This window comes from Brassica napus, chromosome C9, assembly GCF_020379485.1.
Source record: "Brassica napus cultivar Da-Ae chromosome C9, Da-Ae, whole genome shotgun sequence".
Taxonomy (NCBI): Eukaryota; Viridiplantae; Streptophyta; class Magnoliopsida; order Brassicales; family Brassicaceae; genus Brassica; species Brassica napus.
The window spans coordinates 40,727,659-40,753,829 of NC_063452.1; the positions used below are offsets into that span (position 1 = coordinate 40,727,659).

Sequence of the window (26,171 nt, forward strand, 5' to 3'; positions counted from 1 at the left end):
CGTGTCATCACGAGAATGATTTTTAGAATTATTAGAAAAATAAATTGGTCCATATAAACATATACTATGATTTTTATTAAACATATACTATGATTTTTATTAAATTAATTAATAAAAACTACAGAATTACCTAATATGGTTAACATATATATGACAATTAATGATTATGAATAATACATATTTGATAAAAAATAATTTTAACCTCTCTATTTTTGTTTAATTTTATACTATTAAAAAAAATTAAACAATCACATTAATCATATAATAAAAACAATTAGATTTTTTCTTATATGTTATATTTTGAATTTTTAAAAACGACTATAAATTACTAACAATGGTAAAAGTCTCACATTAAAATTTTTGTGATCAATGGTTTAACTTTTTTTTTTTGTTCAAGCAAGATACAAATGATCATATATCATAGAGGTGGGCGTTTGGATACACGTTCGGGTTTGTATCAGATATTTCAGTATAAAGGTATAGAACCCATTCGGCTATTTCTACATTTCGAGTTGGGTTTGGGTATTTTATGTTCGGGTTCAGATATTTTGGGTCGGGTTCGGATATTTAAATTTTGAAGAAAAAATAAATAAATTATTCATTGTTTAAGTTTTTTGTATTTAAAATATATTTTAACTTAACTGTTTTTTTTTAAATTTTTAAAAGATTAAACTATTAATAGGTTTGGAGATAAAACTTTAAAAATAGAAAGACTTTAGTTGTTATTTTAAATTTTTAGACGCAACTTTTGTTAATGCAAGAAACAAGAACTTGATATGTATTTTAAGTGAGTAGCAAATGATTTTCTTCATAATTATATATATATTATCTAATTTTGAGCAATAAAAATCATTAATATAAATATTTTGAATAAAATGAGATAAATAAACTAGAAATATAGAGTTAAGTGTACTTATGTTTGGTGATCTTCGGATATCCATTCGGGTTCGGATATTACCCGTTCAGATTAAGATATTATCCGAATTGGTAAAATAAGTAATTTGTTTTGTTGTTCAAATTAGATGATTTTTAAACCGAGCTGGTGAATATATACTAGACAAACATTTATATTTCGAGTCTGCACTTATATTCAATAACAACTTGATATATTAGATTTGAACACTAATCTGTTAATATAGTTTGCCGGTGATTTTTTTTTCATTTGATTCTTAGATATGTATATGGAGTGAAACTAATTTTTACAGATGTCCATTTTTTTTAATTGACACTTATGTAATTCACTGAATTCATAAAAGAAGTTAAAAAAAACAAATTAACTCACATCAATGAAACAAAGACGAGAATGAAAGCACCGTTCTATAGATGTAGAAAATGAAATCACTTACAGAGAGCCAATAGTAAACAAATCGAAAGCAGAAAACCTAATCCCCTTTCGTCATTATACAATCGATGTTGTCTACTTGGTTTTGGTGATTTGTGTCAGCTGCAAAACTTAATTTTCTTTTATGCATATGAAGGCTTAAAAATAATTAAAATGAAATGTAATATGTTAACTCTTCAACAACGATGATATATTTAAGAGACCAACATATATGTATTCATCATTTTACAATCGATAAAAATGGTAGTGTTGCAAAATGTTAAAATCATTTCATAAACAAACATTATTATAAGAACTCACTCCGTGCATGCGCGCGGGTTATCATCTAGTTCTGTATTATGACACATTTAAACATAATTGATGGGTCCGTCACTGCTGATAAGAACTTTATCGACGGTTTCCATTGATGGATATTGTTGTGTTGGTAATGTAATATGTGGGTTAGTAATTTGGTTAATTTTGGGAAAGATTTTGTTGCTAAATGAATTCGATAATACTAACTGTATTCGTGGCAGGTTTACATGAATAATGATTGACCAAATTAATAGAGTTGATTCCGATATATTCAAATTTATGAAACTTAATTTGAATAGGTCTAAAATTTAAATGACAACTTTACATTTTTTTTACACTGAATTGTATTATTAAGCATTCGAGACAAAGAGTTCCAAACAACAAGAACTAGCATAACAAAAATAGAAAAGAGATACACCAGTAGGGATCCAAAGTTAACTACCACACATCTATTGCGTATGTATGACTAAAAATTTTCGTATAGAAACTTCATATTTGCTTCTGGAATAGTTGAATCTCAAGGGAGATAATGTTCTTATTAATCTAAAAACACCATGCTTCAAATCGAATTGAGAACGATTGCCACCCTCTATTTTAATACTCCAGTAGGAGTCAATAGGAGTAACTGAGACGAGACAAGACAACTTTTCATAGTACGTCTTTACACCGAGTTAAAATTTAATAAAATTTATAATATATATGTACCAAAAATAAAAATAGTAACACTACAAGAAACTAAATATCGAAAGTTAATTTTTTTGTTAGAAAATAATTTCGCCTTTTGAAAGCGCGGGTAAAAATCTATTTTCCTTTTGAAAGCGCGGGTAAAAATCTATTTCTTATTAAAAATTCATTTTTATTTTGAAATACCATAAAACTAAATTAGTTTAGCAGTTATCTCAATTAGGACTTTTTAAAGCAAGGAATGTCATAAAATATTAAATTTATAACAATAAGTAAAATGTAAACATTTACTATCAAATAAGACTACAGTAATTGTCAAAAAAAAAAAAATCGAAAGACTGCATACTGCAGTATATGCAATATGCATGGGTCTTGTAAACGTTAGTTTTTGGGTCAATATGCATTGGTCTCGTAAACGTTATAGTTTAAATCCAAACCAGATTTTGATATCTGCGGTTGCACAGAATAATTTTCATTTATACTTTTTAGTGATGTTTACAATTTATAAATAATTGAAACTAACGCTATATTGCTTGGTGTAAGATATTGTTGCTTTCTTACAAATTTTAGTAAGTTTATACGATATGCATGTATTCTAACTATTTTGAAAAATATTTTATAGTCAATATATTGAATATATGTTGAGCATATTCGTTTGTTGTTATATTATACAATTACAAATCCATAAAGTTTAGAGAAATTAGTTTCCAAATCTAGTATATAAAACGTTTTCACATATTTTGTGTGTGTTTTAATACGAATGTAACAATCACTTTAATAGATAAGAAAGTTTTCGAAAAATAAGTTGTTCTGTATCTTTTTAGATAGATACTAATTATTTAGTAAAAGGATAATCTCTATTTTGAATATATGTTTAAGTTTATTAGTTGCATCATAATGGAAAATGGAAAATATACTATTTAAAAAGGATAATATGATCTGATTTGGCAATTTTATTTAAATTAGTTACCAAATCTACTTTATGAAACATGTTCACATATTTTCAGTATTATTCGAAACGTTGTTAGACTAATTTATAAACATAAAACAATGGTTACTGTATAAAACATATAATATTATTCGATATTATACAAACTATACGAAATTATACAGAATAATATAAAATGTATATATATTTACAAAAGTATACCAGCTTTAATGAACAAATAATTGTCGATGTAAAACAATTTCGTAACATTATTGCTATTTCGAAAATGTTGTTTACATTTTCATTTTGTTAATTATATGGAAGGTTTATTAACAAAACATTATCAGAATGAAAGGTTACACGACTATGAAAAGTAACATAAAATTTTAATAGATCCATGTTATTGCCACCAGGACAAATGTTACTGTCAGATATTTTTTGTTTTGTTAAAGGTTGCTGTCAGATATACGTTGTAGAGATCTGTATTATTAACTCCAAGACTAATGTTACTAATTATGAATGATAAGAACGACGGTTTCCATTGATGGATATTGTTGTGTTGGTAATGTAATATGTTGGGTTAGTAATTTGGTTAATTTTGGGAAAGATTTTGATGCTAAATGAATTCGATAATACTAACCATAATCGTGGCAGGTTTACATGAATAATGATTAACCAAATTAATAGATTTGATTCGCTATATTCAAATTAATTGAATAGGTACAAAATTTAAATGACAACTTTACATTTTTTTCCTTTGACACTGAATTGTATTATTAAGTTTTCTAGGCAAAGAGTTCTAAACAATGAGAACTATCATAACAAAAGTAGAAAAATAATATACTAGTAGGGATCCAAAGTTAACTAACACATATCTATTGCATATAGATAACTAAAGATTTTCATTAAAAACCTTCATATTTACTTTTGGAATAGTTGAAGCTCAAGAGAGATAATCTTCGTATTAATCCAAAAACACTACGTTTCAGACTGAATTGAGAACAATTGCCATCCTCTTTTTAATACTCCAGTAGGAGTCAGTAGGAATCACCGAGACGAGACAAGTCAACTCTTTATATTGTTCTATTGATAATAAGATAATCAAAAAGATTACCGTTCCATATAATTTCATGCTACTTTTCAAAGTCAGCATAGTTTGCAGTAAGAACTCCATCACCATAAAATAAAGAACATCAACTATTGAAGCCGGTAAGACCCATCGCCACTATCCCCAGTAGATCTGTCAATTACCTTTTCTAACTGGTTCAATTGAACCGAAGTTTTTGTCTTACAAAATCCATTGTAAAAAACATACAAAAAATAATAAAAAACTTTTCCAGATTTAAAATAAAGTGGAAATCAAACAAACCAAGTGACTTGAAATAAATCAAATCAAAGAGAAAAAAAAAACAAAACGAATCAAACAAGCCGATGTCGGAGCCACATAAGCTAGCCATCGGTTTGAAACTATAAAAAAATATCTCTGCTTTTCTCTTGACGGCTAGAGTTTTTGTCTACCGAAAGTTGAGATGTTTTTTGGGAGAATTGTCGACAACTTTACATCAATAGATAAAAAATAGTACTCTAAGAAGGTTTTCGAAAATTAGTTGTCCTGTATCTTTTTTAATATATACCAACTATTTAGTAAAATGATAATCTCTATTTTGAATATATGTTTAGGTTAATTAGTTACATCATAATCGAAACGATACTAAGTATTTTTTTAAAGGATAATATCTGATTTGGCAATCTTATTTAAATTAGTTATCAAATCTACTTTATGAAACGTGTTCACATATTTTTGGTATTATTCGAAAAGTTGTTAGACTAACTTATAAATATAAAAAAATGGTTACTGTATAAAACATATAACATTATACTAACTATACAAAATTATACAAAATAATATAAAATGTATATATATTTACAAAAATATACCAGCTTTAATGAAAAAACTAATTGTCGATGTAAACAATTTTCGTAACATTATTGCTATTTCAAAAATATTGTTTTTATTTTCATTTTGTTCATTATAAGCAAGCTTTATTAACAAAACATTATCAAAACAAATTAAAGATTATACACCTATGAAAAGTAACATAGAACTTGAAGAGATCCATGTTATTGCCACCAGGATAAATGTTACTGCCAGATATAGGTTGAAGAGATCTGTATTATTAACTCCAAGACAAATGTTACTAATTGTGAATGATAAGAACGACAATTGCCATTGATGCGTATTGTTGTGTTGGTAATGTAATATGTTGGGTTAGTAATTTGGTTAATTTTGGGAACAATTTTGATGCTACATGAAATCGATAATACTAACTAAAATCGTGGCAGGTTTAAATGAATAATGATTAACCAAATTAATAGAGTTGATTCCATTATATTTAAATTAATGAAACCTAATTTGAATAGGTCAAAAAATTTAAGTGACAACTTTTTTGGATGAAATTTAAAATTTATTGATCCATCAGTAAAAGAATGTTATGTACAAGAACCAAAAATGAGCTAAATACTCTCTATGCTATGGTATAATAAATAAAAGAAAGATCTGGTCTATAAAGTGACCTCGAACCATCGTATAAGTAAACCTCCGTACTTGTGATCCGGTTTTTATCGAAGGGAGAGAATCCTATTTCTCATGACTTTGTCAATCCTTCTTCTCATCTGATCAGTGCTCATCGCAGGCTGCTGATGGCGTCTAACATTCCTCTCTCTCCACACATGGTAAACCATGCTCTGAAACAGCAGCCGTGCAAGGATAGTATCCAACTCCTTATCTCTCATACGCTGCAGCCGTGTGATGGTCCACTGCCAATCTGGATTAATTTCATTTCCAACAAGCCGGCACGCAAGAACTTCCCAAACTGTATAAGAGTATGGACATGCAAAATAAAGGTGGTCTCTAGTCTGATCTCTTTCTCCACAGAAAACACATCCTTGTACCATGCCCCATTGTGTCATTCTATCCCCTGTAGACAGTCTGTTCCTTATAGGTAACCAAGTGATGAAGGCGTACCTTGGAACTCCTTGAGGTAGCCAAACCACTCTGCTCCACTCAACTTTATCCCTTTAACCCGCACTTGATCCCAAGTTTTTGATGCTGAGAATGTAGGTAGATATTCTTCATCCGCATGCTTCCATAGTACTATATCAGCACCATTCTCAGGTTTGGAAGGTGTAATCGCCAAGATGTTGCGATACAGCTCCTGAAACCGTCGACATCTCTGCCCTCTAATAGTCCAACCTTCCAAATTTACTGCATCACATACTCTAGCATGTCGCTGAACCCCAAGATAAGTGGTGCCAGTTGCTCCTGTGATATCGATCAAACGTCCCTTCTCCGTCCAATTGTCAATTCAAAAGTGGCAAGTCTGCCCATCTCTAATATCAATTCTGAGAAAACCATACACCTCATCCCTTAACTTGAGTAGTTTCCTCCATATCCAGGAACCTTTAGAATCATCTCGCACATCCCAGAAAGAGTTATACTTGAGTAGATAATGAGTTACCCAGCTTACCCAAAGAGAAGATGATTGTGTGAAAATTCGCCGTATGAGCTTCATAGCAAATGCCTTGGCTGAATCCCGAAGCTTTCGGATCCCTAATCAACCCTCTTCCTTTGGGAAGCAAAGATCCTCCCAGCTCACCTTTGCCTTGTGATTTTTTGTAGGCGATCCTGCCCATAGAAAAGCGCTACACATGGTCTCAATAGTGTCAAAACACTTAGCTGGTAATATGAAAGCAGAACTCCAGAAATTAACAGTAATCGAGATGACTGATTTAATAAGTTATAACCTTCCTGCAAACGAGAGAGCTCTGTTAGACCAGCACAGCATCCTCCCTCTGATCTTGTCTATCAATGGTTCGTAGTCATGGCTAGTAAGGGATTTTGCAGTCAATGGCATACCCAAGTAACAGATAGGTAAAGTTCCTACTCCAATACGAAGAGCCACTGCTGCATCTAGAAGAGGGCTCAGATTACTACCGGAGGCGAAGAGGGTAGATTTAGCTACATTAATGCGCAAACCCGACATGCTTGCAAATCGATTCGTGACTCCAATTACTCCCATAAGCGATTCTGGTGTACCAATGGTGAAGACCATAATGTCATCAGCGAAACTGGGATGAGTAAGATGAACTCCCTGACACTGTGGATGGTATTCAAATTCACCTGCTTCCGCTGCCTCATTCAAAATCTTCGAGATAACATTACTGAGGATGACATACAAGTAAGGTGAAAGGGAACAGCTCTGGCGAATTCCTCTGGCGCTTGTGAAGAATCCCTCTAAACTCCCATTTACTGACACCAAGAAAGCAGCCGTAGAGATACACAGTTTGATCCAATGAATGAACTGTGGGGGAAGTCCCATTGCTTGTAGAACCGAGATAATGAAAGTCCATTTCACAGTATCAAAAAACTTTGCGATGTCGAATTTGATGGCACATTTCTCTTTAGTCCCATTCTTGTGATAACCATAAACTAATTTAAATGACAACTTTACATCAATAGATAAAAATATATGACTCAAAATTAATATGACAACTTTATATCAATAGATAAAAATAGGATTTCTAAATCATTATTTAGACAAAATAAATATTTATTAATAAAAAATTTAATGTGTTTTATGAAAATGCATAAAGTGATGACATGTCAGCTTTTTATGAGAATTCTTGTAGAGACTAAAGAGAATCAGTAGATAAAAAAACAAGATTTCTAAATCATTATTTAGACAAAATAAATATTTATTAATTAAAATTTTAATGTTTGTGAAAATGCATAAAGTTACATGTCAGTTTTTTATGAGAATCATTATTGAGACGACACGTCAACTATTTTTTTTTAGAATTATTGTGCTAACGATACATCAACATTTCCCACTCAAAATGCTTCTCAAGTAATAGTCTCTTTGTCTCTTTAGTATAAAATTTTGTTTGTCCATTTTGGACATTATTACCCTTTCTATTTTTCAAACTTGATGAAATAAACAGGTTTAGGAATTAAAAATTTATAAAAATAAAACAATTGATCAAATAATCATATACACAAAAAAATTTTTTATTGTACAACTTGTTAAATTAAAAAAAAATTAATTTATATTCTATGGAAAGAAGTTTTCATTTTCTCCGAAAAATGACATGGTAGAAATTGAATTCTATGTTAAACAAGTTATTTTAATTTTTCTAGAACCAATAATCTACTTTCAAATAAATTTTTAAATATGAGTAATGCAATGTGTACACATTGTAAATGTAGCTACATTTATTCTGAATGCAACTTATACTTGTATGAGCAATTCTAAAATTATAGGAATACAAAATCTAGACACAACTCAAAAAGGCTCTACATATGATAGAATGTGCTTATGTGTTAGTTGTATGTTCTCTACACAGTATAAAAACTATATTCTACGGATAAAAATAACCATATTTCCAAAAATATAGAAAGTTTGGTTACAATATATTCTAAAAATATTTGAAAATCTTTTTACTGTCCTAAAACGTGTTTCAATTATTTTCTTCTAAAAACGATTTTCATTTATTTCTTTTGATTTTTTTTATAAAAAGATATTTTCAAAAATAAAATAATTTGATTTATTTTAAATTATATTTAAGAATATATATGTATATATTTAAAATTATTATTTAGATAGATTTCATTTATTTATTTTGGTTAAGATATATTAAATAAAATTATAGAAGATTAAAAAATAATATAAAATTGTATAATTATCAAAAATAAAATTAAAATCACTCATATATTAAAGTGATTGGGGAGTTTTTTCCTTTTTCTTTTTCTTACTATTTAGATTTTGTTTTAATTAGATTTTGATTTAATTTGTTTTTGTTTTCTTTCTTTTTTGTCAAAATTCGTATTAGTTTTTAACTGATATTTAAAAGTGATTTTTTAATGTTTTTGATTTTTTTAATTGATAAATTAAGGGTTAGATTGGAAATTTAGCAAATATTATACTAAAAGGACTAATTTAGGTTGATTTTATACTAAGGGGGCAAAGAGCATGTTTTTATTCAATTTTGGAAAAATTTCCAATAATAAATAGGGGATTTTATCAGAGATGTCAATTGTTCATGGAACATTTTTGCTTACGTATATTTCCAATTGAGGTAAGAACATTTGTTTTTATTCCAACTTTCTTTATTTTGATGACCCCTAAATTAGGAATTAGGTGAAACAAAAATTTATGACATGAGTTATTCAGGACTGAACATAATATTATGGTTGACTTAACTTTATTTGGCTTGTTAACATATTCTGAAAGAAAAAAAAAATGGAAACTTTTTAATCCATTTATATACTTTACATACACTATTACATTTTCCTTTTGAATGGTAATATTAAATATGTTTCTTTCTGCATTCAATATCATATGTTTGACTTAAAATCAAAACCATAGATTTTGAGATGTATACAGAATATAAGTGCTCAAACTGAAGAGGGCTGACCACACACATACTTGCATTAGTGCTTAGGAGTTGGTAAGAATATGTTTTCTTTTTTTTGTAACTTAGAGAATATGTTTTCTTTCTCAAGAAATCTGTTGACTGTTTCTTAATTTTTGCTTCTCGACATGCTTTTTATCACGAAATGACGTCAACATTTTAAATTCAGTATTGTTTATACCTACGTCCTGAACTTGCAGGTGCTTCCAAAGTTTTGAGGAAAAGAAAGCGTATACAGGTAAACAGATATTTACTGTATTCAAATCATTTATGTATACATAATTATTATATATTCTTATTTCAAGCAGCCATATCAGTTTAAAATGACAAAGAAATGATTAGTATTCGGTCAATTAGTGAGTATCAGTATTATCAGTTATCACACAAGGTCGAAAAAATTGTTGGTGGAGTTGAATCTATGAAATTTTATAGAGGTGAAATTCATCCAGATATCAAATATAGTCCATTCTCTGAAATCTGTACCATCTAGATATCATATCTATAGATTTAGATTAATAGTTTAATATATACTAGATTTTGACCCGCAATTTCAAAACGCGAGATTATTTCTTTTTAAAATATTTATTTTATAACATATTGTAATTTATAACATGTATATTTTTCAAAAAAAAATTATATAATGTGTTTTTGGTATATGTGTAGTTGTTGTTTTATATGTTTAGGATGATAAGTATTGAGATATAAATGTAATAATATATAATCAGATGCTAATTTATAATATATATTTATATATATAACTGAGAAGTTTTGAAAGTGAAAGAATATTAATTGGTTTCATTTTCTGATATGATTAAACAAATTTTATTATCAAAATTAATAAAATAATATACCACTATAATTTTCCAAATTTTAATAATTATTTGTATTATTTGTATGTTTCATATAACACTAAGTTAAAATATGTAACCTGACATTATATTTTTATTTGTATAAGCCTAAGTTTAAATCAGTACGCATCCGCACCCTTTATGTTTATATTGTTTGACTATAATTGAGAAGAAAAATAAATGTTATTTATGATTGGTTATAAATATGGAAGGAAAATTAATTATTAAAAAATTCAAAAAGGCAACGACATTCTCTTATAAATAATTTTAAAAACTAAGGGCATAATCATATTAGGCATTTTTGTTTAATAGTATATATATATGAACTTGTGGTCCCTCTGATTTATCTCTGATTTATCTATGTACGACCTTGTATGATAGGCTTAGGAATCGATGTGTTTCATGATTTTTTTTTTTTTGAATGAATGTTAAATTATATTCACAAAAAAGACTGTTTTACATCAACTGCTTCTTTGCTAAAAGAGTTTTTCTCCTAATTTTTTATCTAATGTCTCTACTTCCAAACCAGTAAGATAGAATGCCTGCAAACTTTCCTCCCAAGGCAGTTACTAAGCTCAACTTGTTCTTTATACTTTTATCAATAAACTTCGCAAGGACTCTTGGCATAGTTGGATCCTCCCCATGCCTCCTCTTGTTCCGTTCTCTCCATATAACATGAATAGCACACTGAAATGCATATCTGATACAATAGAGCTTTTTCGCCTCCAGTCTCTGATCAGAGACAATCACCTGAAGTGCACTCCATGTTGTCGTATAGGAACCTTGTAGAATGCCGTGAGAAATATCCATCCAAATCTGTGAAGAGAACGGGCATTTAAAAAACAAATGATCCCGGGTCTCGGCTGCATTTTTGCAGAGCACACAAGTCTCATCAACTCCGGCGCTCCACTTAGACACTCTATCCATGGTAGTGAACCTGTCCAACATCGCAATCCAAGTTACAAACGAGAATTTTGGCGTTGCTTTCTTAAACCAGACCCCCTTGGTCCACACACACAGCGGCTTTTCCTCTTGATTTTCCTCTTGATGTGTTTCATGATTGAAAATGAAAGAAGTTTTGCAATGACGATTTTTCTTTTGATGGATCTTGCCTTCTTATCTCGGTAAACGTCTGATGAAAATTTTAAAATCTTTCCTTTTGATCAAGGGTGTGCAGACAATGATCTGGAGTCAGATATAATTGGATTAAAACTGAAATAAATGCTAGATTGTTATGCTTTTAATACCAAGAAGGCTTGTTATAATGTTCTTCAAAGTTAGGGATATTATTTTCAGGTAAGAGCTCATAGAGTCTTTAACTGGTTTTCTAGCTATGAAGTATATCTACAGTGAATATTCTATAATAGACAATAGATATTAGCTCCTGGTTATGTTTTGTATTGTCTCATATATGGTTTATTAATGGAATATTATTTTATTGAAGCATGGCAAAAACCAACCGTGGTGAGCTTAAGAGTACCAATGACAGTGAGCTTCCTTGGATGGCGAAAGGTAGCGAAAGTTTAACAAGGCGTGATGAGAAAGCAATTGTACGAGTTGCAGACTCAGATGTTGAGAACAAAGACAAGAGTTCATCAGGCACAATAGCAAATGAGTCAGAGCCTGGAAAGGTTTTTTCTCCTTTCCTTTGTGTTCCTCACGGTCTCATTACATTGATATATATATCTGATTCTGTCCTTTCTGTTTATGGCAGCTTCTAGGCCAGCATGTGGCAGAAACAGCGCGTGTTCCAATGAAGAAGCGGAGAATGATGGTTGCCTCCCCGTCACCAAGAAAGTCATGTGGTCGACGTGGAATCTAAGAACATAGGCCGGAGATCAACCATATTTGGAAGTTAAACCCAAAGAATGATAGCAGTGGTCCTGATTTTTCTGGTATTGCGTTACTTGCGGATACTGCGTGTAATTTGAGCAATGATCTTGCACCAGCTGTTGACATTCTGCCTGAAAGTGAAAAATCTTCGTTTGATTTGGCTGATGAGAAGGGCATAGCTGTAAGCTCAAGAATTATGAGCTTGTTCGTTCTGAGCCAAGAGTGTGTTACACATGGTGATGAGTGTGTAACATAGTACGTTAAGTTTGTTACGGCGTGATGACGTGTCACAAACTTATGGAAGTAGAAGATATTGCTTTGGCGCGAAGCAAAGAAGATCTTCTGTTGGCGATATTTTAGGAAGTAGAATATTGTCTTTCACGTGTACTTAACGAGGAAACCTAGAAGTGTTTTAGGTTAAGCGTTAAGAGAGTAAAAGCTAGAGCAAGAGGTTTGTTCTTGTCGGCTACAGAAATCGAGTGAAAGGCTTTCAGCTTGGGTTTCTATAATTTAGAGATTAGAAATTGGTTCGTCGCTAGTCTCGTGTGACTGAGCATAAACCGGATTAAACAGATCTAGGAGGATTGTTTAAAAGATTTCTAATATACAAGAAAGTGTTCTTGAAAGACTTGTGTACGGTTCATACTTGTGTGTCTCTGAACTTTCATTTGGTATCAGAACGGGAAACCTCTGTGGTATCAAGTACAACTAATTAACATGTTGAGATCCTGCAGATTTCATGGACACCATGAAGGAACTCTTACACATTCATAAGCCTATCATGCTGGACAGTACCAACTTTGGTCACTGGAAAGTGAGGATGCAACACATCATCAGAGGAGTTGATGAAGATGTTTGGACGTCTGTAGAAGATGGTTGGAGTGCTCCTACCGTTGTCTTGGAAGGTAAGTCTGTTGGTCAAAAGCCTAAAGACCAGTGGACTGATGGTGAGAAGAAAGCGTCTAAGTTCAACTCTAAAGCTCTAACTATCATATTCTCGCCAGTAGATGTTAAGCAGTTCAAGATCATACAAGGATGTGAATCTGCCAAGCAAGCGTGGGATACGCTCATAAATCACTTTGAAGGAAATACCAGTGTGAGAAGGACACACCTTGATCACCTAGCCTCCAAGTTTGAGAACTTGAGAATGAGTGATGATGAGCCGATTGATGGATTCATATGCAAGATCAGTGAATTGGCAAGTGAAGCGTCTGTTCTTGGCAAGAAGTGTGAAGAAAAGGATTTGGTGAAGAAGCTGCTAAGGTGCTTACCACCACGGTTTGAAGCTTATAAAACTGTTCTCACACTTGCTGTTGACACAGATGAGATGAAGCTTGATCAACTCTCAGGCATTCTGAAGGTGCATGATCTTGAGAAAACCGACCGACAATCTACTAACCAGAAGAGCATTGCCTTCACAGCTGAGTCTAAGGATGATGGTCGAGTCACTAAGATTGAAGAGAATCTGAGTTTAATGGCTTGAAACTTCAACAAGTTTGTCAAGCATATGGAGAAAGGTGGTGGTAGATCCAATGGACGCTACCAAAAGAATGATGTTGAAAGGGGCAGCTCTCAGCACTCAAAGCAGGATTCTAGCAAGAACACAAAGAAGTGTCATGAGTGTGAAGGTTACGGCCACTTCAGAAGCGAGTGTCCCCTTGCTAAGAGAAAAGAGCAAAAATGTATTGAGTGTAAAGGCATTGGGCATAGACGCAGTGAGTGTCCTAGCATTCTCAAGAAAGAGAAGTCTCTCATGTGCTTCAGTAACACTGAATCTGAAAGCGACAGTGACGAAGGTGAGCTGCACCAAAACTTCATGGCTCTAATTGGTCAAGAAAGTGGAAAAGATTCTAATGCTTACAGCGAGGATGATGATGATCTTGAGCAAGATCTTGAAACTGAGAACAAGACTCTATTTGACAAGTTCTATGATCTCAGTCATGAGAATCTCGAGCTTCTCAAGGAGAAAGCAATGCTGAAAGCTCAGATTAACATACTGGAACTTGATCAGCCTTCCACCAAGACAAAAGCTTACTCAATTGACTGAGAGTCGGATCAAGAAGTTCTTGCACTTAAGAGAGCGATGACAGAGCAGGAACGAGTTCGTAAGGAAGCTGAAGCACACGTACAAAGGTTGAGCGATCTCTTAGCCATAGAGACTGATCGAAGTAGGCTACTCGAAAGTCAACTAACTGAAAATCACAAGAAGGTTCGCATGCTCTCAGCTAGTACTGCAACTCTTGATCACATACTTACATTGGGACAGTGTCCGAGTCTCAACATCGGCTTGGGATATAAAGGATCTACCTCAAAGGCTACTGAAATGAAGTTTGTGAGGGAAGCTCCTAATGAAGAAAAGAAACCTGAAGAGAAAGGGGTCCCTGCTGAAAGAAACGAGAATGTCCTTCCTAAACCAAGAAGACGTGGAAACGGATGTCATTTCTGTGGGAAACGAGGACACAACGCTAGGTTTTGTTACTTTCGAAGACATCAGTATGACAGAGCATGGAGGTTGAACCTGTGTTTCACCGAACCAACTGCTTACGGTTGCGTGTGCATAGCCAAACGTGATCTATATCCGAACTACAAAGAGAACACCCACTCTGAACCAAACACCGTTTCTGTTAAGTCACACACTGAAGCAGAACATGATCTTGTTTGCAACTTTGTGCGAGTACAAGTAGACACAGAGATCGTTAGTAATGTTGCTTATACCTCTGCTGAAGAAGCATCAAAATCTCAACTTCCCTGGTATTTTGATAGTGGGTGATCAAAGCATATGACTGGAAATAAAGAATATCTTGAGAAACTCGAACTCATCAGAGGTGGAAAAGTTACTTTTGGAGATGGAGGACAAGGCAAAATTCGTGCAATTGGAATAACCTCCAGACCTTATGTGCCTAAACTCTAAAACGTTTACTTTGTTGAGGATCTCAAGGCGAATCTGATCAGTGTAAGTCAACTATGTGATGAAGGATTAGAGGTTATCTTTAACAGCAAGGAATGTCGCGCCGTTGATGCAAGAAACAATGTGGTGCTGAGAGGTATTCGTTCAGGGAACAACTGCTATCTTTGGAGACCTTCAAATTTGTGTTTTACGGATACTGAATCCAAACTTGATCTCTGGCACAAGAAACTGGGTCACATGAACACCAATGGGCTTAGCAAAGTAGTAAGAGGTGTCCCTGATTTGGAGAAACAGACAGAGAAAGTATGTGGAGCATGCTGCCAAGAAAAGCAAGTCAAGGTACAGCACAAACAAATTTCAGAGATCAGATCTACACGGATATTGGAACTGGTTCACATGGATCTTACGGGTCCTATAACACCTGAAAGCGTTGCTGGTAAGCGATATATTTTTTTATTGGTTGATGATTTTTCCAGTTACACTTGGGTGGACTTCTTACGAAACAAGTCTGATGCTCTTGAGAGTTTTAGAACCCTTGCTCTTCAACTCAAACATGATAAGGGAGGAATCATTCAGATTAAGAGCGATCATGGGGTTGAGTTTCAGAATGAGCACTTTGATAAGTTCTGTCACAGTCAAGGTATCCGTCATCAGTACGCCGCTCCGAGAACTCTTCAACAAAATGGGGTTGTCGAAAGAAAAAATAGAACATTGCAAGAAATGGCTAGAGCAATGTTGTGTGGAAACAGTGTTCCATCTGGCTTTTGGGCGGAAGCAATCAACACTGCGTGCTATGTGATAAATCGGGTCTATGTCAAGCCAAAGACCAAGACTACTCCTTATGAGATTTTCAAGGGTAAAACACCGAATCTGAGCCACATGCATGTGTTTGGATGCTTGTGATACATTATGAATGATAAAGAACATCTGGGAAAGTTTGAAGCAAGAAGTGACATAGGGATGTTCCTAGGATACTCAGTGAACAGTTCAGCCTACCGTGTTCTTAATCAGCGTACCAAGTTTGTTGGTGACAATGTTAACGTCGTCTTTGATGATAGCATTGGATTCTATGAGGCTCGAGTAACACAGACAATAGACGGTGTAACACCAAGTTCTTCAAGACAAGCTGAAAATGAAGCTGAAAATGAAATGAAGGATGAGTCTGAAGAAGACAACGAACCTGAGATGACCAAGGTCGATCTTGATCAAGGAAAAGTACACAAAAACCACTCCTCGTCAGATGTGATTGGCGGACTGTATGATGAAAGAGTTACAAGAAAGAAACAAATCAACTTCAAAGAGATGGTCAAGTTGGCGTGTTTCATGGTGAAAATGAATGAAGTGGAATGCTTTGTTTCACTTATTGAGCCCAAGAACATTCAGGAAGCATTAGATGATGAATTCTGGACTGAATCGATGTACCTGGAACTTGAGCAGTTTGAACGACTCCAAGTGTGGGTATTGGTACCAAGACCAAAGAACGTAAACATCATTGGAACCAAGTGGGTTCACAAGAACAAGACTGATGAGGAAGGGAACGTCATTCGAAAACAAGTCGCGATTAGTTGGACAGGGATACTCTCAGATTGAAGGAGTAGACTTTGATGAAACATTCGCTCCAGTTGCGAGACTTGAATCAATACGACTACTGTTTGGTATGGCTTGCAACCTGAGAATCAAACTCTATCAGATGGATGTCAAGAGTGCCTTTCTAAACGGTGTATTACAAGAAGAAGTCTACGTAACACAACCAAAAGGGTTTGAGGATCCACATTTTCCGGATCACGTCTACAAACTCAAGAAAGCTCTTTATGGATTAAAACAAGCTCCACGAGCTTGGTATGATCGTCTGACGGAGTTCCTGGTACAAGCTGGTTTTCAAAGAGGTGGTGTGGACAAGACTCTGTTCATCGGAGAAGATGGAGATGATATGCTGATCATTCAAGTTTACGTGGATGATATCATTTTCGGAGGAACGTCTAAGCAAATGGTTGATGACTTCGTGAAGACTATGACAAAGGAATTTGAAATGAGTATGGTTGGCGAACTGGGCTATTTCCTCGGACTTCAGATCAAAAACTAACCGATGGAATCACAGTGTCACAGAGTACCTATGCCAAAAATCTCATCAAACGATTTGGAATGCAGACAAGTAAGACTGCAAAAACGCCTATGAGCACAACAACCAAACTTTCCAGAGATAGCGATGGGAAACCAGTTGATGAGAAACTCTACCGAGCCATGATTGGAAGTCTTCTTTACCTCACGGCAAGTCATCCTGATCTATGCCTCAGTGTGGGGATTTGTGCTCTCTATCAAGCTAAACCGAAGGAGTCTCACATGAATGCAGTAAAACGTATTATCAAATACGTGAAAGGCACCCTTGACTTTGGTCTTCATTATACATTTGAGACTAATGTGAATCTTGCAGGTTTTTGTGATGCTGATTGGGCAGGTTGCTTAGATGACAGACATAGCACATCGGGTGGTTGTTTTTTTTTAGGAAACAACATGGTCTCGTGGCATAGCAAGAAACAAAACTGTGTCTCTCTTTCCACAGCAGAAGCTGAGTACATTGCACTAGGAAGCTGTTGCACTCAACTCCTTTGGATGCGACAAATGCTTGTTGACTACGGTATCACCTCTGCTCCCATGCTTGTTCATTGTGATAACATGAGTGCTATAAATCTCTCAAAATATCCAGTTCAGCATTCACGCACTAAACACGTGGATATAAGACATCACTTTGTGAGAGAGTTGGTGGAAATGAGGATTGTGATTTTAGAGCATGTCCCAACAGAGAAACAACTTGCGGATCTCTTTACCAAACCACTGGATTACAACACCTTTTGGGTCTTAGAAAGGCGTTGGGAATCATGGAACTCTGATTAAGTCCTGAAGAAGGGGGAAGAGTCACTGTAAAAATGTTGGACTCTATGCTTCGATGCTACCCCCTCACTAACACCTTGAGTCAACAAGTTCTACTGTGTAAGTTCTGTCACCTGACTCTTGTTATCTCGCTTTTCTGATTCACTGGTGAAGGGCACTCATCTTGAACTGAGATGTTATCCCATTTCACGTTTGAGCCATTGATCACTGCCTGGATTGAATGAGGAAACACATAAGGGGATGAGTGTTACATAAGAGGAAATGTGGGTCATGCAAAAGTGTCAAAGGTAAGGCTCATGTGTAACTTCATGAAAGAGGTATGTGACTCAAAAAAAAAAAAAAAAAAAAAAAAAGGAAGGCCCGGAATGATAGATACTCGTTTTGGAGCTGGGTGTTACCCCACTTTGTCTCTGATATCGATCACTGTCTTGACTGGGCAGGTATTTTACCAATCTCTTGGGATACATGTTTCGGAGCAGGGTGTTACCCCACTTTGTCTCTGGATTCCATCTCTTTCCTAGAATTAGAATTATATATTAATTGCCTGTTGATAAAACGTGAATGTCTGTGAGTTGGAGAGACAAACACACAAGGAGCCTAACGTGTGTTTCCAGACCATACAGCTGAGTGCGAAAACAGAGTTGGGTTGACTGAATGAACACAGCAGAATCTCGTTTGTGACAGCTACTCGGCTGAGAAATAGCTACAGACTTGGGTTGAATCATTGATTTCAATAAAAACTGTTTTGGTAGCTAGATGTGTGGTGAAATCGTTCTTCAGTGACTATACCCCCGAGATGCAGGCATCATACCCATCGATGTCTATGTGTATAAGGCTGGCTATCATCACAATTCTCATGACTTCCGTACTCTCATACGAATGTAAGTGAAGTCTATGCTCCTGGTTACATGCATGAGTTACACATAAGTTCTATTGCATCACACACAGTGTATTATTTGCGATTATTTTATTTGAGCCGAGTTACTTGATTTGGGGCTAATGTTTTAAATTGAGTAAAATTAGGTCATCAGTTGTGTCACTCTCAAAAACAGTTTCCGACACATCTCACTCCCAAATCGAAACATGCAACCCACCCGAAGAAGCTCCCGATTGTCTGAGAGAGGAACATCTACTTTGGCTCCCTCCGCCGCTGGTCCTTCCAGACCTTCCCGCAAACGAATCTGGAAACAACGGCGAGAGATCACTCCGCCGCCGTCTTCTCCGCCTGCTGCATATACGTCTTCCTCATCTACCGACGACGAGGTTGAAGCCTTTCAACCCAAAGAGCCGCGTTATCAAGCAAGCCGTGCTATCTTCCAAGCACGAAATCAAGAGAACCCCGAGATGCTTCGTTCCAACATCACTCCGTTCTCGAGTCGCTTCGTCACGAGCAATTCGGCTGAGAGGTATGAAAAATTGGCTCCACATGAGTTTGTGATTCAACAGAGGTTAGATGTGAATGATGAGAACTTGTTTGATGTGAAACGGGTGGTAGTTAGGTCGGGTTTGATCTACACTCTGATTGATAGTGATCTGTTTCACCCTAATGTGGTGAAAGAGTTTATTGCCAATTTGGGTGCTGCTAAGGATAGAGGAAATGGTGTTGTTGTGTTTCTTCGAGGGTCTATGGTTGATTTCTCGCCTAGCCTGATTAATGCTTTGTATCTGGTTCCGGGATTTGAAGAAGATCATGACTACTTGGCCGCAAACATTGATCGAGTGTGCTCATTTCTGACGGATAATCGTGTGCAGCGTTGGGAAGCTATGAGCTCCAAGTATCTTACCCCGACGAATCAAGTCCTTTACAAACTAGTGTGCACAAATTGGATTCCCACCACCAACTAAACGTCAATGAACCAGGGACGACTCAAGTTTCTCTGCATGATTCATCATCACAGAAGCTTTGGTTTTGGTCAGATGGTCTACGATCAAATCATCAGCTTTGCAGCTAACATCAACACTGACAGGTCTCGGAGGATCATTTTTCCTACATTGATTCAGCAAGTTATTGACTATCAACGTACAGTGCTGTCATTTGAAGATGATGAGGAGTATATCGGGTATCTGAAGCTGGTTGTCAAAGACAAAAAGGCAGGCAGAGGGCAAGGGGCTGACTCAAGGTCCGTGGTTCTTCTCGCCGACATTAAGCGAACCATAGCTGATCTTAAAAGCACTCGGATTCACTTGAGGAGTAAGGGTGTAGTACTTGTTGAACCTTTTTCTTGAATTCTATGAGTTTCTGACCTTATGTTTTTATCTTAATGTGCATCTACTCAGGGGGAGAATATCCACAGTATCGTCGTCAAACCCCACAGGATGAGGAGGAAGATGAAGTGGAACTGGATAGTGAAGAGAGTGAGAGTTTCTAATGAGTGAATCTATTGTTTCTTACTCTATGCACTATGTACTGAACCTAGATATTGTAGTCTGCATTGTACTATTGTTTTTGCTTTCGTTTGCTTGTGTGATTTGAAACTCTTAATTTCTTAAATGTGTGGTGTTTCCGCTTTCTCGTATCTTGTGGTATGATGGTAGACTTATCCGTATGCTTGATATGGAAGATTGTCTTGTGTGTTGAGCTTTGTTGCAACAGGTTGAGTAGGTTGTCACAATCAGATAAAAAGGGGGAGAATGTAAGCTCAAGAATTGTGAGCTTGTTCGTTCTGAGCCAAGAGTGTGTTACACATGGTGATGAGTGTGTAACATAGTACGTTAAGTTTGTTACGGCGTGATGACGTGTCACAAACTTATGGAAGTAGAAGATATTGCTTTGGCGCGAAGCAAAGAAGATCTTCTGTTGGCGATATTTTAGGAAGTAGAATATTGTCTTTCACGTGTACTTAGCGAGGGAACATAGAAGTGTTTTAGGTTAAGCGTTAAGAGAGTAAAAGCTAGAGCAAGTGGTTTGTTCTTGTCGGCTACAGAAATCGACTGAAAAGTTTTAAGCTTGGGTTTCTGTAATTTAGAGATTAGAAATTGGTCTGTCGCTAGTCGTGTGTGACTGAGCATAAACCGGATAAAACAGATCTTGGAGGATTGTTTAAAAGATTTCTAATACACAAGAAAGTGTTCTTGAAAGACTTGTGTACGGTTCATATTTGTGTGTCTCTGAACTTTCAATAGTGAGCGTAGGAGGGATGATAGTAGCTACTAAGGGAGCAACTGAAAGTGAAAATTTAGCACCTGATAGTGGGGTTGTCATAAATTCAGATAAATCATCGGTCAGTGAACCCACTGAGAAAAAGAATTTAAGGTTACACTGGGACTTAAATGTTTCTATGGATGCTTGGGGTCCACCTTGTGATGTAGAAGATGATGCCTCTGAAAAAGATGTGAAGGGAGTAATCCCAAATCCAATGGCCCCTAGAGAGAGCGAACCTATTGATGGTAGTAAGGACCATCTAGATGGGTTTGCTGCATCAGTTGGGCAAGAAAATTTTTCATCACCATGTGGTCCTAAGGCTGAAGCAGCTGCTAGAAATGGAAATAAGTTCAAATCTGGTTATAATTCCCCGCTTGAGGATGGAGAATTAAGGGAGCCAAATCGTAGGGGCAAAAATAAGGTTGAGGATGGGGGATTCTCCTCTATGGCTGAAAGTACTGACAACAAGATGAAGGATTCTGATAAGGGAATCTTGGCAGAGACAACTTGGGACCATTAGAGCGTAAATCTCATGATGCATTGAGTATTGAAGAGGCTCATGACAGAAGGGACATAGAGAAGAATGATGTGGCTCGCATTAGTGATTTGCATCTTAAGAAGCGGTCTTCTTCTTCAAGGAGGTTTGTGCCGAAACCATTTAAGGAGTTGCCTTCGCATGATGGCATCCCGAGGACAAGGCAAGTTTTTTCTTTCCATGCCTCATTTTGAGGTCATTTTAATTTTTAAAAGAGGTACCCACACTGATTACAGAGGATCAAAATAGGCCTCTAACTTCTTGGGCATCAGAGGAAGAAGTAAGATCAGCTTTATTCATGATGCATCCAGAAAAGGCTCCAGGACCAGATGGAATGACGGCTTTATTTTTCCAACAATCTTGGTCGATTATTAAATCAGATGTCACAAGTATGGTTAACGAGTTTTTTAGGACTGGATATTTGGATGAGAGGGTAAATATGACTAATATTTGCCTCATTCCAAAAACGGTGCGACCGAGTAAAATGACGGAATTACGGCCTGTAAGTCTATGTAATGTAGGATATAAGATTATTTCGAAGGTGCTTTGCCAACGACTGAAAAGTCTATTGCCACAACTGGTTTCAGAAACACAATCAGCTTTTGTTTCTGGGAAACTAATTTCAGATAATATATTAATTGCCCAGGAGATGTTTCATGGATTAAGAACGAATAATTCATGTAAGGAGAAATTTTTGGCTATTAAGACAGATATGAGCAAGGCATATGATAGAGTTGAATGGCCTTTTATTGAGGCAATGCTGCTAAAGCTGGGGTTTACACAGAGGTGGGTATCTCGGATTATGTCTTGCATTACGTCGGTACAATATAAAGTTTTGATCAATGGTCAACCAAAAGGACATATTGTACCAAACCGAGGACTTCGTCAAGATGATCCATTATCACCTTATTTGTTTATTTTGTGTACTGAGGCACTAATAGCGGATATAAGGAAAAAGGAAGAGGAAAATTTACTAACGGGGCTCAAAATTGTGCGTGGTAGTCCGGCAATTTCACATTTATTATTTGCGGATGATAGTCTTTTCTTTAGCAAAGCCAATAGGCAAGAATGTGAGGTTATTCTACAGATTCTGAAAGACTATGAAAGAGCGTCGGGGCAGCAGATTAATTTTCTGAAGTCTTCCCTACAGTGTGACATAAAGTCCCAAACGCAGTCCGTTTGGAGGTACAACAGGTTTTGGGAATTAATACAATTGGTGGAATGTAAACATATTTGGAAATACCTGAGAGTCTTGGGGGATCTAAAACACAGGTTTTTGGTTTTCTTAATGAAAGAGTTAATAATAAAGGTAATAATTGGACTATTCGATTCGTTACGAAAGGCGGAAAGGAAGTTTTAATTAAAGCAGTGGCATCACCTATGCCAACTCATGTTATGTCCTGCTTTCGGTTACCAAAAACGGTTACGAAAAAACTAAACAATACGTTTGCCCAGTTTTGGTGGGGTGGTACCGGTAATACAAAAGGTATGCATTGGTTTTCATGGACAAAATGTGCAAAGATAAAGTGGACGGTGGTATTGGTTTTAGAGATATTCAAAATTTTAAAACGGCGTTATTAGCAAAACAGCTATGGAGGTTAATAGATAAACCTGATTCTCTTTTCGCAAGAGTTTTTAAAGGAAGATACTATAGGAAATCTGATCCTTTGGATCTAATCAGATAATATTCTCCTTCATATGGTTGGAGAAGTATTACGCCAGCTAAACCTCTGGTTAATAAAGGGCTAATCAAAAGAGTGGGAACTGGTTCAAGCATTTCAGTCTAGAATGATCCTTGGATCCCTGCTCCTCGCCCAAAGTCAGCAATTCCAAAATGCCCGAATAAATATTTGAATCCACTACTTAAGGTGGAAGATTTAATTAACCCTGTCGATTTTTCTTGGAACTTGAATTTGCTCAAAGTTTATATTCATCAGGATGATGTGGATATTATACGGAGATTCATATGGCTGGCATTTTACGGATCATGGTAGACATACGATTAAATCAGGTTATAGAACGGATAAATTATTTCCGGATAGGGAAACTCAGGATAGAGTTTTGGGACCAGATACCAAACCACTCATGGCTTATTCTTGGAAACTTCAATGTTCACCAAAATTGAGACATTTGTTTGGCAAATACTCTCTGGTAGTCTACCGGTAACAAAAAATCTTCATTCAAGAGGGATAAAATGTGATATGCAATGTCAAATATGTGGTTATGTGGAAGAATCTATTAATCATGTGCTGTTTGAGTGTCCATTAGCACTACAAACTTGGGCTTTATCCAATATTCTCTCATGCCCAGGGGAATTCCCCACCCCGTCTCTTTTTACAAATATGGACTATTTTTTTGGCGGTTACCCAAGGAACTGGATTTGAATAATTTTCCATGGATATTGTAGTATATTTGGAAGAATCAAAACGCTAAAGTTTTTCAGAATCAGACGAGGACCCCTTTTGATATTCTCCGGACTACAGAGATTGAAGGTGTTTTGTGGGCTGAATCTCAGACAAATGAGTCTATGAATCGTGGATCTCTACATATTGCAGAGAACTATTTTCCCCATGGTGTCGACAAGTGTTACATTGATGGTGCATGGAAGGAACAAGATCCTTACACGGGTCAAGGATGGGTCTACAGAGAAGATGGATCCAGTGATACTATGATGGGTGCAATGTCTATTCGCAGGAGTCTATCACCTTTACATGCTGAATGTGAAGCTTTGATATGGGCGATGGAGTGCATGAAGACCCTAAAAATCTCAGAGGTGGTGTTTGCAACGGACTGCTCTCAATTGGTGAAGATGGTGTCCACACCGACAGAATGGCCAGCGTTCACTACACATATAGATGGGTTTCTGTGATGTAAGGAATTCTTTCTCAACTTCACTATCCGACATATTCCAAGGGCACAAAATACTCTGGCGGACAAGCTGGTACGAAGTGCTAGGACTTCTCTATCTGCTATGGTTTATGTTGATTCAGTTCCCCCGAAGTGGCTCTCGGATCAGGGATCTTTTTAGGTTCTGAGCCTTTTGTTGTTAAAAAAAAAAAAAGCAACAGCAACGAGAACAAAGAGGGTGATGAGAACAAAATAACATAAAAGAATCTTTTAGGTTTTTTAATAGAACCTCTCTCTTTATGTTTGTTTTGTTTTGTGTTGTTTGATTAGCATTTCATTTAAAAAACATTTGTCTAATAAGAGGAGAAATAATGTCATGACAATGTTTGTTGCTTTTATTTATGAGTCAAACGATGTTTTTGGTTTTCTGAAGAAGAGATTTTTTCTTCATTTTTCTTTTTATCTTCGAGATTTTGGGGTTTGTAACTTTCTCTTCCTTTAAAAATCTTCTTTCTAAATATCTTTTTTTCTTTTTTTTTAATTGCTATTTGAATCTTTATTTTGATTTGTTTTTCAATAAAGGCGAAAATTATGCCAGTGAGGACAAAAAAATAATAATGAGATAAGTCTTGTGAGGATTCCACTAGTATAGGTAGCAGAACTTATTCATTACATGCATAGGAATTGAACATCAAATGAGTTTGAGAACTTTTACTTCAAATACAATCCCTAAAAATGTACCAATGGCATTCCCAAATATTCCAACAACAATTACAGGGACTATCTTATATATATATATTCTAATCTATTAATTTAGTGTCTTATTTAAAATTTATCTTGGCATGTTTTAAATTTTGACCTATTAAAAATGTTGCGACTAAATATAATTAAATCATTTAAGATGCGGACCAACCTAAAATAACTCAATCTAATTAAGATAGTATTTGAAACTAAAAATTTACCGCCTAAACACTACAGGAAATAAGGGTAGTAATAGCAGACGAAAAACGTTATGAATCATGTATAATAGCGCTTCCTTTTCCGTTCTGACAGCGCCCGTTATAATAGGTCCGACACTTTTAATAGCGGTTTTTTTGTATGCTATAGTTAACTATACAACGATAGCGTTAGTTTGTATGCAATTGTTAATATTTATAATAATGTGATACAAATGTTATTAAAACTCATTTATTTGATTTTTCCAATAGTAAAGATAGCAAATTTTTCGTGTTATTTATTAGTTTTTTATTTATTTGAAAATTTATTAATAATAATTACAAATTGATTTTTTTAAATATAATATTTCTTTCGAATATTTGTAATTAAATAATTAATCATATTATAAAAACTAAAAAAAAAACTGTTTACAAAACCATAAAACATATCCTTGTTTACCTAAACCATCAAAACCTAACAAACATAGTATCAATCTACCATTAATAATCCTTCA

At 35.1% G+C, this 26,171-nt stretch overlaps 2 protein-coding genes across 2 annotated transcripts; one reads left to right on the top strand and one right to left on the bottom strand.

Annotated features, from left to right (window-relative positions):
* Window positions 1–5,867: 5,867 nt before the first annotated feature.
* On the bottom strand, window positions 5,868–11,494 carry LOC106421453. The gene is made up of 5 exons (XM_048767996.1): window positions 11,110–11,494; window positions 7,053–7,737; window positions 6,747–6,933; window positions 6,274–6,592; window positions 5,868–6,121 (listed from the first exon to the last, which is right to left on the bottom strand). The coding sequence occupies exons 1-5, from the start codon at window positions 11,492–11,494 to the stop codon at window positions 5,868–5,870; spliced, it is 1,830 nt and encodes a 609-aa protein (XP_048623953.1).
* Window positions 11,495–19,280: 7,786 nt separating this feature from the next.
* LOC106421449 lies at window positions 19,281–20,042 on the top strand. Its single transcript, XM_013862292.2, has one exon. The coding sequence runs from the start codon at window positions 19,281–19,283 to the stop codon at window positions 20,040–20,042; it is 762 nt and encodes a 253-aa protein (XP_013717746.2).
* Window positions 20,043–26,171: the final 6,129 nt, after the last annotated feature.